General features: G+C 26.8%; 1 protein-coding gene across 10 annotated transcripts in view; it reads right to left on the bottom strand.

Moving 5' to 3' along the window:
• The window catches only part of LOC145286286 (uncharacterized), a 144,842-nt gene that overhangs the window by 13,017 nt on the left and 118,163 nt on the right, over positions 1-13,662 (bottom strand). Inside the window, exon 1 of one of the 10 annotated variants that reach the window (XM_080135141.1) lies at positions 721-847. The exons of 8 other annotated variants lie outside the window; for them this stretch is intronic. Coding sequence is in view for 1 of the 2 variants with exons in the window: in XM_080135137.1 (XP_079991263.1) it covers positions 530-619 (90 nt within the window). In the remaining variant the exon portion in view is untranslated. Of the gene's footprint in view, positions 1-529; positions 677-720; positions 848-13,662 lie in introns of those variants that run through there. One more of the 10 variants, XM_080135137.1, reaches the window with a different exon arrangement.

Here is a 13,662-nt window from a genome sequence, read left to right as displayed (position 1 = left end):
TAAAACAAGCAAGTACATGCAGGGACAACATTACACCCCTTTACTGGAGAATCTCCTAGATGCTTTCTACTCCAATAGTTTCCTTCCACAAACTGCTAGACTTTGGAATTCCCTCTATGTTTCCTGCTTCCCAAATATTATTAACACGCACAAATTTAAATGTAAACAGTCATCTCACTACTTAATTCCTTACATAGTGTCTCTGTAGACATGGTCTCAAATAGTAGCCTTTACATGCAAGTGTCAATATGCTAAGGTTTGGGTGAATAAGAGTAAAAATAAAATAGGCGAAGATCATTTATCTTATTTTAATTAAATGTGTTTGAAGTGAAACTCATAGATCTGCCGGAATAGGACTTGCAAATACTTTCTTGTTAATTGATAAGTTTACTGGTATCAAAGGGAAACGAAACGGATCTTGAGTCGACATTGTCACCTTTAAGTAGTCGTGAATGTCCTTACAGGTTGCAAGGGTGTTGAATTTCATTTGAAAAAAAACAACAACAACAAAAAAAAAAACTGTACGAACTGTTGGCGATATTGTGGATAATGGCCGCTTCTCTCGCCTTTGTCTCTGTTGTCTGTAATAGTTAACTATCAACACATTCGAATACACCATCCATCCTTGTCGTCACATATCCTGTGAGTTAAAAAGACGAAAAAGAATCGAAAGTTCCGACGAGAAAAATAACGAAAAAGTAGAGACCCCCATTTGCTCACCGATTCAAGCCTCTGGACCTGAGAAATTGTCGACGGGATGACGTATATTGGTTTTTATCTCGGAGTGAGTTATAGTGTCCGAGGTCGAGGTGCTTCTTGTGTATGTTATCAGACCAATGATAGACGGACACTTTCTCCGCCCCCCCCCCCCATTTTTCGTTTTTTTTAAGTACGCAAACAAATAGAACAGTAGGAAGAAGGCTTATCTTTTGTGGTTACTCTTAAACAGCTGGAGTTAATTATGTCGCCATTAGCCTTCATTTAATATGAAAAAGAAAAGAAACACACCGAAGCTGATGATAAAAAAATATTGGGAAGAAAAAGAAGAAAAAGAAGAAAGAGAGAAAAAGAACAAAGAAAAAGAGGAGGATGGATAAAAATAATAAAAACGGAAGAAGAAGAAAAAAGAAGAAGAAAAAGATTAAAAGAAAAAAGAAGAAGAAAAAGAATAAGAAAGAGGAAAACGAAAAATAAAAAGAGAATGAGGGTAAAAGAAAAAAAGAAGAATAGAGGAAGATAAAGTAGAAGAAGAAAAAGGAAAACGAAAAATAAAAATAGAATGAAGGAAAAAAAAGAAGAAAAAGAAGAAAGAAAAAAAGAGAAGAAAAATAAGTAAAAGAAAAAAGTAAAAAAAAAAATAGCAAGTGAACGAGGCAAAAGGAAGAGAAAACAACGACGACGAAGAAGAAGAAAAAAGAGAAGAAGAAAAAGAAAAAAGGTGAAATATAAAATAAAAGAAGGGAAAAGCAACAGAAAAGGAACATGAAGAGGAAGAAGAATAAAAAAGAGAAGAAAAAAAAGAATATGTTAAAGAACATAGAACAAGAGGATAAAAAGAAAGAGAAAAAGAAAGAAGAATAAGAAGAAAAAAGAAGAAATATGAAAAAGAAAATAAGGACGAGAAAAAGAAAGAGAAACAGAAGAGAAAAAAGTGGGAAAAGAAAAAAATATAGTATTCACTTGAAGTGATATACTCTCAGTTTGCCCCAAACATTTCTTTCTTTCCAATTACTAACACGAAACATATACAAGGAACCATTGGCTCACAGAACATCAAAATAAAACGCGTATACACAAAGAACTCCTCAGTCAATACAAAAACAAACGAAAAGAAAAACGCACGTAAATACAGAAAAAGTGGCAAAAACACACAAATACGAAAAAAAAAACACATAGTAAAAAAAAATTAAATAGAGCAACGCAGACCTGTCGCATTAAACGATTTTACGAATAAAAGTAAATGTGATTAATGATTTCAAAATACAAATTCACAACGCTCTCTTCTCTCTTTATATATATATATATATATATATATATATATATATATATATATATATATATATATATATAAAATAATGGATTTACATTTTTGGATTTTACCGTCATTGTATACTTTACCTTTCACCAGACTATCCATTCACGTGAAATCACATTTTTCTTTACCATATTCCCTCTGCTTCACTTTTTGTTATCAAGTAAGATCTTTGACTTACTTGCAGTTTCATCAAATACTTCTCCATGCAAAATCGATCCCGCATTTTGCTAATTCCTACCCTCTAATGAGAAGGAAAGTATTTCTTCGACACTCCGCGGATTAAGGACTATCCACTTATTTAGTATTTCCTTTTCAAATTAAATGTTTTCAACTCTTTTTCAAAGTGTTTTTTTCACATGTTTTATTAACTATTTGCTCTTATATATATATATATATATATATATATATATATATATATATATATGTGTGTGTGTGTGTGTGTGTGTGTGTGTGTGTGTGTGTGTGTACACTTCCATTTATCTACCATTATATGAAAGGAACTTTGTGTGTTTGTTTTGTGTGTTCATGTCTTTTTAGTATGTTCTCTATTGACTATTAATTGTGATTTTCCATGTCTCACTGACTTTAGCAAATAAGGTGTAAACCATTATAACTATTTGCTAATATTTTCTCCTCTGAAGAGATGATAGACATCGAAATCCCATAGGATAAGAAGTTATAATATTTCAAATGTATTCTTTGTCTTACATAGAATAATAAAAATCTCAGTTTGTTCTCTGAGTCAGTCATATATATATATATATATATATATATATATATATATATATATATATATATATATATATATATATATATACTAGTAAAACCAGTAAGTTTAAGGGTGTTGAGCTTTTTCTATCTTGATAAGTTTTGCTTTGTTGAAGATATGCTCTTTGATAACCTAATTTTATTATATAGGAATTGGTAGCAACAAAAAGTGTAGTTCATTGTAAGTTACAATTATTTCAAGACCGGTTGGACAATTTCAAGCATTATGGCGTTTGAAACTTTTCACATAACCAGCCTTTCTTCAGACTTCTTTAATAAAAAACACTTTAACAATAGAACATTATTTAAAGAAATTTCCCTTAACGGAAAACATTTAAAGTCTTGGTTTTGTTTATACAGTATATTAATGCTCAATTATGAAATATGATAATTTTGTAGCTTACATTTTAAGTCATCTCTTTTTGGCTTAAAATTCATTGGTATATGAAAATTTACTGAATTATACGAACCCAGTAAAATTCAGTATATTACTAACAAGTCTATATATGTATATATATGTATATGTATATATATATATATATATATATATATATATATATATATATATATATATATATGTATGTATATATATACCACATTTTCTAGTAGTATTGACTTCATGGTACAAATAGTTTCCTAACAAATAGTGAAAAACAAAACGACCAAACCAAACCAAACCAAGCACCATGAACAAAATATTTGGAGACAGAAAGAATTTGCAATGGAAAACCTTTTTCTAAAATGTCTGAATTCAGCATTAAAGAACCTGAAAATAGTTAATACGCTGTAAACCCACATCAAACTAAAAAAAAACTAAATCAAACACCATGAATAAATATTTGAAGATATAAAGAACTTGAAGCATGAAAACTTTTTTTCCAAAATGTCTAGATTCAGCATTAAATTACATGGAAAGGGTGGATATGCTGTAAAGCGAAACAACTAACCAACAATTTTCTTTTTAATTTTAAGTCTAAATTTATATAACTAAAACATTATTGTTGTATTTTTGAAACGTAATAGAGTTCAATTGATATAAGTCATATTAAAGTGATAGAAATATAATTTCATGATTAGAAGTTGATCTCTTGAAAATGGAAGGGTCCCACCTTATTATCTTTAAGAATAGACAATGTTTCAGATAAAACTGTTCCAAAAATAACAACTACTGGCATGTCATAGATTATTATCTTCTGTTTAAATCAAACGACAAAACGCAAAAATGTCAAAACAAAACGGAAATAGGCATAAGCCTTAGGAACAAAATATATTCAAATATGTTAAAATAAAATTTAAAAAAACACCGGGCAAATACAGCTTCGCGTAATGCCGTGACGTTCCTAGTTCATGTTTAAACATCAGATTAAAAAAGTTGTATTGATATAATTCGCACACCTTTACACAAAAACAATGTTCTATAAATAAAAAGGGAAGCTATGTCAGTTATAGATGAAGTAAACCCAGCAAAAAGTGTGGATTTCTAGACGGTCATTAGAAGCAGAGATTAAAATTTCATTTTCCTGATAAACACATGCCGTATATCCGACTATATTATTTAATTAAAAAATCTATTTTGAATTAGTTTTTTTTTTATTAGTTAGCGTATTTACTAGCTTTAGTTTCTAATTTTTTTTTCAAAAATAAACGATGAAATTCTAAATCTGAGTTAAGTTTATTTATTAATTTAAAAAATCGCCAATATTACGTATTCTTCACTTAATTTATTACAATACTTAATTTATTACAATACTTAATTTATTACAAAACTTATTTTTTATGTTGTATCGTAATACAATAGTAAAAGAGGAGGTCGAGGTTGGTTTAACAAACGAAGTGTATTAACATCACACGTACAAAGGTAGGAATACAGGTATAACTAACTGACTAGCTTGACTAGCGTTCAGCAAGGCAGTGGAGTACTGTCACTCCTTCTCAGCGGTGTAGACTTTACTGGTGCTATATCTATAATATAAATCTGAATGTATGTGTGTGTGTGTCTGGTTACGAATAGGCTCCTATATGGTTGACTATTTTAAAAAACTGATTACATATAATGATAGAAGATGTATCGAGACACAGGAATGAGTATGTTTGATCTGGCAGAACGGTGGTCCATTAAAATTGTGGGGTCTGCGCTCGCGCCTGGTCCACAAAGTATGGAAATAAAAAATTTAAAAATTAAAAAAAAAAAAAAACTTTTACAAGTGTTTTTGATATAGATGTACATAATAATACTTTGATAAGTATGTTTTAACTTAAATCGGGATGGTATAATAAAATTGTGGGTCAGTGTTCGCGCATGGCATCCATAGAATGGAAATAGGCACAAACTTTAATAAAGACTTTTCATATCTATCTGCATAATAATACTTTGATAATTATGTTTCAGTTTGAAGAAATATGGTATAATAAAATTATGGGGTGTTCGTTCGCACCTGACCTCCATAGAATGGAAATATGTCACAAAGTTTAAGAAGGATTTTTTTTAATATAGATCCACAGAATATTGTGATAAGTGTTTCAGTGTGAACAGGTATGCTATAATAAATTATGGGGTTTATCTATTTTACTTTTACTTTCATCATATTTTGCTTTGGTTTTGATACCCCCAAATTCCACACAAATTTACAACCCTTCCTTTTCATAACCTATCATACTTTCATAAATCAGAGTCCATTTTCTGTAGGTTGTTTTTGAACCCAGTCAACGACGGGTAGTTTTGCTAGTATATATATATATATATATATATATATATATAGTGAGAACCGATGTAATTCTCTTATGCATAGAAAGGACGGTATAATATTTTACAATTCTTACTTTTTTACAATTCTTTATTTATAACAATACTTAATTCATTAAAATGTTTAATTCATTACAATACTTAATTTATTCCAATAATACATTTTTATAACATAAAATTCATTACAACTTTTAATCTGTTACAAACTTAAGATGTTACAATTCTTTACTTTTAACAATACTTAATTTATTAAAATACTTAATTTAATACAATACTTAATTTATTAAAATACTTAATTTGATACAATACTTAATTTAATACAATACTTAATTTAATACAATACTTAATTTATTAAAATACTTAATCTAATACAATAGTGAATTATTTACAATGCTATATTCATTTACATGTTTATTTTATTAAAATGCTAAATGTATCAAAACAATTTATTTGTTACAATGCTTGATTTATTCAAATACAAAATTTATTACAATGATTTTCTCATTAAACTGATAAATTTATTAGAATGTTATTACAATAATTAATTTATTGCAATAATTAATTTATTACAACAATTAATTTATTGCAATAATTAATTTATTGCAATAATTAATTTATTACAATAATTAATTTATTACAATAATTAATTTATTACAATAATTAACTTATTACAATAATTACTTTATTACAATAATTAACTTATTACAATGCTTTTTCATTATACTGATAAATTTATAAGAATGCTATGCTTATTAAAATAATAAATTTATTACAATAGTTAATTTATTACAATACTAAATTGATTACAATATTTAATTTATTACAAGACTCAATTTGTTATAATACAAAATGATCTACAAGGCATTATTTATTACAATGCTAGATTTATTAAAATAATTTTTTACAATGCTTAATTTATTAAAATACTAAATTTATTACAATATTAAATTTATTACAATACTAAATTTATTACAATACTAAATCATTTATCAGCTCAATAAATTAAAATGTGGTATTTATTATAAATTTATTACAATACTTTATTTATTGTATTTATTTGCTTCCCCACCACAGCAAATTAGGCACACGGCTGTTTTTAACGTGGGGTAAAAACCAGCTCCCCTAAAAGTAGGCAAAAAGGGGGCACTCTGGTTACCAAACATAATAATTGTCCCAGTATAGAGGGGTTCCCCTCCATTGACTGGTATAAATTATCTTAAGTGCAGCATCTGCAGAACAGCCACTACACTTTGATCCCGGCCCGAAGGCCGATTACAATATTTTATTTATTATGATGTTTAATTTTTTACAATGGTTTATTTTTTATACAATGCTAAATTTATTACAATGCTAAATTTATTACAATAATTAATTTATTACAATAATTAATTTATTACAATGCTAAATTTATTACAATACTTAATTTATTACAATACTTAATTTATTACAATACTTTATTTATTACAATACTTAATTTATTACAATAATTAATTTATTACAATACTTAATTCATTACAATACTTAATTTATTACAATACTTAATTTATTACAATACTTAATTTATTACAATACTTAATTCATTACAATAATTAATTTATTACAATAATTAATTTATTACAACACTTAATTTATTACAATAATTAATTCATTACAATACTTAATTTATTACAATAATTAATTTATTACAATAATTAATTTATTACAATATTTAATTTATTACAATAATTAATTTATTACAATACTTAATTTATTACAATACTTAATTCATTACAATAATTAATTTATTACAATAATTAATTTATTACAATACTTAATTTATTACAATACTTAATTCATTACAATAATTAATTTATTACAATAATCAATTTATTACAATACTGAATTCATTACAATACTTAATTTATTACAATACTTAATTTATTACAATACTTAATTCATTAAAATAATAAATTCATTACAATAATTAATTTATTACAATACTTAATTTATTACAATACTTAATTTATTACAGTACTTAATTTATTACAATAATTAATTTATTACAATACTTAATTCATTACAATAATTAATTCATTAAAATACTTAATTTATTACAATAATTAATTTTTTTATGATACTTTTTATTTTAATTAATAATTCATTACAATACTTATTTTGTTACAATACTTAATTTTTTATGATACTTTTTTGTTTTAATTAATAATCCATTAAAATACTTTTTTTATTACAATACTTAATTTTTTATGATACTTTTTTATTTTAATGAATAATTCATTACAATACTTATTTTATTACAATACTTAATTTTTTATGATACTTTTTTGTTTTAATTAATAATTCATTATAATACTTATTTTATTACAATACTTTATTATTTAAATGATTAATTTATTATAATACTCGATTTGTTACTACTTTTTTTGATACAATACTTAATTCATTACGAATCTTAATTTATTAAAATTTTTATTTTTTTTTCAAAACTTAATTGAAAGAATTGATTATATAATGTTATAAATTGAAGTAAAAATATTCTTAATGCTGCAATATTTAAAATTACGAATTTATTATATTTTTTTACTAGAATATCTTGTCCGTTTCTTTTCCAGTTTAAACAACTAGTCCTTTATTTTCTCATCTTTAAGCTTAATCATATTACTTTTCATGCTCGCATTTTTCTATTCTAATCCATTATTTTTCCAGACTTTCAATAAATTCACTTATACTTTGTTTAATTTCAGTCTTATTTTTTGCCACCATAAATACATATGTAATAACAATATACGACTCTCGTCTGCTTTCAATAAAATGCCTCAATTATCTCACTTTCTTGCTTTCATTCTCTGTTTTACTTGATTCTTTTCTTTTCGAATAAGTAGCAACAGTAGTCGCTGAGCGACGTGGTCTCTATGGAAACCAGTCATAAAAACGTTGCTCACCTCCTTGCATAGTTTTACGATTTTGAACACCAGAAAATTCATCATAACTTTTGTTTTACTGAACGAAAACTGAATTACTTTCACAATATAGCTGAGAAGGTGATCTATAAACTGTCATAATTGTTTGAAATTTGGTCGAAAAATGAGCGAGCGGTGAAGCTTTAAAGCAATTCTAAATGACTAAAACTGCCATTTAACCATATATTCAAACACTACTGTGTTTGAATGATATATATATATGTATGTATATATATATGTATATATATATATATATATATATATATATATATATATATATATATATATATATATATGAATGACTGAAACAAGGGTTTTTGTTGATGTTTATTATTGTTTTTAACACCTTTGTTAATAGTTTGATTACATATGTGTCTCATATCATATATATATATATATATATATATATATATATATATATATATATATATATATATATCTTTATTAGAATAGCAACATTTTAAAATGATGAGAAAGAAGTGAACCATAATCGAATGTTAAAAAAATACATAAGTCGATTAAAAAAAAATCACGAAGTGTAATACAACCCAAGAATAGTGTTCACTTTTTTCTTGGGTTGTATTATACTTCGTGATTTTCTTTTTTTTTTTTAATCGACTTTTACATTCGATTATGGTTCACTTCTTTCTCATCATATATATATATATATATATATATATATATATATATATATATATATATATATATATATAAGTGGAAATTATTAGTTCTGAAATCACAATAAATTTATAATAAAAGTACATAATCGATATAAATAAGAAAGTAGATGTATGTATGTGTATGTGTCTTTGCGAAAAGATTTCGTAGATAAACTATTGAACTATTGCTCACATTACACTAAAATTCACAGGAAATCGTAATCATACACCAGGGATGTTTTATAATGAGTAAAATGTTTGGATGGATGGATGAAGAACGCGTATAGAAATATATCGGCAAGTTGAAATACAAAATGTTCATTTCAACTTGCCAACATATTTCTATTACTTTTTGCGTGTGCGCTAATTCATTTAGTTGTTAAATTTCAATGTTTTATTTTTCATCTTTTTCTTGATAGTTTAAAGGATAAAGAACGCGGCATCAGCGCTAAATGTTTTTGCTTCGATTCCAGCTGATGGCGCTCAAATCATTTTTAAAAACCTCTGAATGCAGTACACTATACTATTTATTATACAAACATTATTGGTTGTATATATGCATTATTGGTTGTATATATGCATACATTTTTCAGTGGAATCTCAATTCTGAAACATTTATGCACATATGTAACCAATAATGATTGTATAATAAACAGACTATATATCTGCTCTGTCCTTTATTGAGCACTATTTAAGAATCACAATGGTGTCTGTAGATTTCCATAATCACAATAGTTTAGTAGATTTCCATCAATCAAACCATTATATATATATATATATATATATATATATATATTATATATATATATATATATATATATATATTCAATAGATAATTGGCTCTGTAATAATGAATACGAAATCTTCATGAATTAAAATATATTTAAGCGTATTTTACTACAGGGCAAGACCATGCCCCCCCCCCCGCTTGTCGGTAAATTATATTAAATTTTTGCTTCTTAATAATGCAAATATTCAGATTAGTGTAACGTCTTTGATAATTTCGGGAGAGATCTCTTCTTCTCAAAGCGAACACAAAAATCATATTTGATTCTTAATTGTTGTAAAACTTTTAACTTTGTCTAATTGTTCGGCTTTTTTCGTAGAAGTAGTAATTTTAATTCCGTTATTTTTCCATTTTTATTTTTTATTTTTCAATTTAATTTACGTGAAAAGTTCAGTATGGCGGAGATTATGACTAAAAATTCTGATGATATGAAGAAATTCTCGAGAAATATTAAAATCAAAGAACACTTAGAGCTCAATTAATATTCGAGAGATGTCGGGTCATGTTCTGCGTACAGAACTGATAATTCACCATAACGATTAAAGAATCGTTTAAGATGTTTTTTTTTTATAGATTGCCGTCGCATCACGTAAAATTAAACGCACGCTTTTCATTCGTTCTAGCTGCATTTATGAAAGCGAATTCCAAACCCAAAATTGTAAACATAACTATATTTTAAATTATTTAAATCAAATGATTAAGAAATAGATAAACATGGTGTTCATTTTTTAATTGTTTCAGTAGTTGTTGGTTTAACTAAGAAACATATACTAGGATCAGCAGTAATTATCACTTCCTGTACTGATGATTGCCTAAGCATGAAAAACAACGGTCTGTAGGTATAAAAGTTATTAATATTTATTGAAAAAGGATATATATATATATATAGAAGCCCCTTTAAGTAAAATTAAAATTAAACCCTATTTGTGAATTGAGAATAAGGCCACGAATTAGCTGCGGGAATCATTCACAAACTTCCTCTTTGTTAGAATATTCTCATCCCTGTTTGAATTATGAAAACGTCGCTTACATGGTTTCATAAATAAATTTGAATGTTAAATCCTGATGGCCGAGTGGAAGAATGTCAGTTTGTAAAGCTGACGTTGATTGGGTTCAAATTCTTCGATTTGTAGTCATTAGCACTTCCTACACTAGCGACTACTTAAGCATTAAACACTAGTGTCTGTAGATATAAAAATTATCAATATTTGTCGAAAACACACACACACACACACACACACACACACACACACACACACACACACACACACACACACACATATATCCTTCAAACGCGATAGTGTTTGTGAATATATGGTTAAGTGGCAGTTTTAGTCATTTAAAACTGCTTTAAAGCTCATTTCTCGGCAATATTTCAAGCAATCATAAAATTATCAATATTTGTCAAAAACACACACACATTGCTAAAAGCTTTCTTTCAAACACACACACACACACACACACACACACACACACACATATATATATTATATGTATCTCCGTATTTCTTATCTGCTGTTTCCTCTATCCCTTGCTATCTATTTTACCTCTTTCTTTTTTTGTCCTTCCCCTTTTCTCTTCTTTTCTTTCTTTTTTAATGATTGCCATAATTTTTTAAAGATTCTTACTATCATTTTATTTTCGGTTTCAATTCTAGCTGATGGCACTCAAATCATGTTTTTTTTTTTTAACTTTTGAAATCACGACTATATATTGGATACAAAATAATATGAAATAATACATAGACTCTATAATAATTAATACGAAATATGCGTAAATTAAAATATCATATCTAAGCGTATTTTATGACCGGATAACACCGGGCGCCCCTGCTAATATATATATATATATATATATATATATATATATATATATATATATATATGAAGGCGCAAACAGGATTGTTTACTGAAACAGTTGTAATAGACTAAGTTAATACCCGAGGTTTCCAAAAATAAAAAAAAATAAAAAAACATATGCAACTCTGCCGACGTATTGAGCACTTGGTATCCTGTTTTTTACCACTTCTGCCTCTGAGTATATATATATGTATATATAAAGGAACAACCAAGTTATGTGGTCATTAACGTGTCGTCTTCATTGCGGAACTTCCCCTGGATGAATGGAATTAAGAAAACAAAACATCAGTACAAATATTTGAAAATATATTTTTGATCAAATATTTGTATTGGCGTTTTGTTTTCTTAATTTCATTCACCCAGAGGAAGTTTCGCAATAAAGACGAAACGTTAATGAACACATAACACTTTGTTTGTTCGTTTTTTATTTCTCCATTTCATCGGAATATTATTTCCAGTATTCTTATCATATATATATATATATATATATATATATATATATATATATATATATATATATATATATATATATATATGAGTGAGATTGTGTGAGGACACTTTTCAACTTATATACTTAACGAAGTTTAGATCTACATACTTGAAATTTGGTATACAGGATATTCAGACATGGAGAAAACTTTTTAATCGGTTTCCATTCGGAAAATGGGCTGCTAAAGGGCTAACATTGAAAAATTGTTACGTGGCGGGGGGATTTATCGGATTTTTATCTGTTTGTCAACTGTTTCATGACTGCGCATGCGCGAATCGTTTACTTGACAACTTCCTTATGGTAAGAATAAGTAGGTTTGAAAACAATTTTTAAAGAATGTGTCAATCTTGATTCACTGTCTTAAGGTTTTGGTTTCGATCTCAGCTCGAGTAGTTTTTCTTTTTACTTACAAGAAGTGAACTGTTTAGAAAAAAAAAGAACATAATACTCGCACGCAAATGTCTCAGTTTCTTTCCGTTTTGTTATTTCATTTTTTTAAAGGAATTGAACGTTACGTTTAATACCGGGCAACGACGGATACATCTGCTCGTATATTTTAAATTACCTCACAAATATCTATTTCTATAAAAAGGTGGTTAACAAAACAAACGAGACTGAAAGGACAGGCACGCCCGACACCGTATTGTTTGTTAGCAAGTTATTGAATTGGTAGGTTTCAGTAGGATTGAACGGTTTTAGATCGTTTAAAAAAACAAAAAACATCTGTTAGTTTATTAAATTTCTTTTTATTTATTAAAACTAGTACGGCACTATATTTTTCACTCCCATGTTCTAGACGACGCGTGTTGGCCACTCGACTGCGTTCAAACCCGCCTTTTTCTTGTTCCGTAAAGTAATAATGGATTTTTTTTTGATGCGGTTCTTTGCTTAACAATTAAGCGAGACACGTTTGGAAAAAAAAAAAAAAAGAAAATAAGTAACGTTTTGTTTGTAATCGATTTTCGGAAGGTTTTATTTTTTTTTTTTAATTTCGGATTTACTTGTGAATGACTCAAATAGAGGGCGGCGTTCTGCTGTAGTGTTTTCTGTTAAGTAATAAACACAATAAAACATAGTTGTCCTGCGCAAACACACAACCCAGGATATCATAATAAGCGTTTTAATTAAAGTAAAAATATACCCACCCAAATATAATATAATATAATATAATATAATATAATATAATATAATATAATATAATATATATATATATATATATATATATATATATATATATATATATTAATACGATCGTGTGTGTTATTTTTTGTCACGCTGACATCTTTTTTCTTGACTGTCGTTTAATTCCTATGACCTTCCATTTCTTGTAATAAATAGTTTTACCAAGAAGTCTTGATAAGTTT

Source organism: Euprymna scolopes, chromosome 10 (genome assembly GCF_053919585.1).
Source record: "Euprymna scolopes isolate OS-2025 chromosome 10, ASM5391958v1, whole genome shotgun sequence".
In the NCBI taxonomy this organism is placed as follows: Eukaryota; Metazoa; Mollusca; class Cephalopoda; order Sepiida; family Sepiolidae; genus Euprymna; species Euprymna scolopes.
The sequence above is the reverse complement of the archived record's forward strand: the minus strand, read 5'-3'. Positions and strand labels throughout refer to the sequence as shown.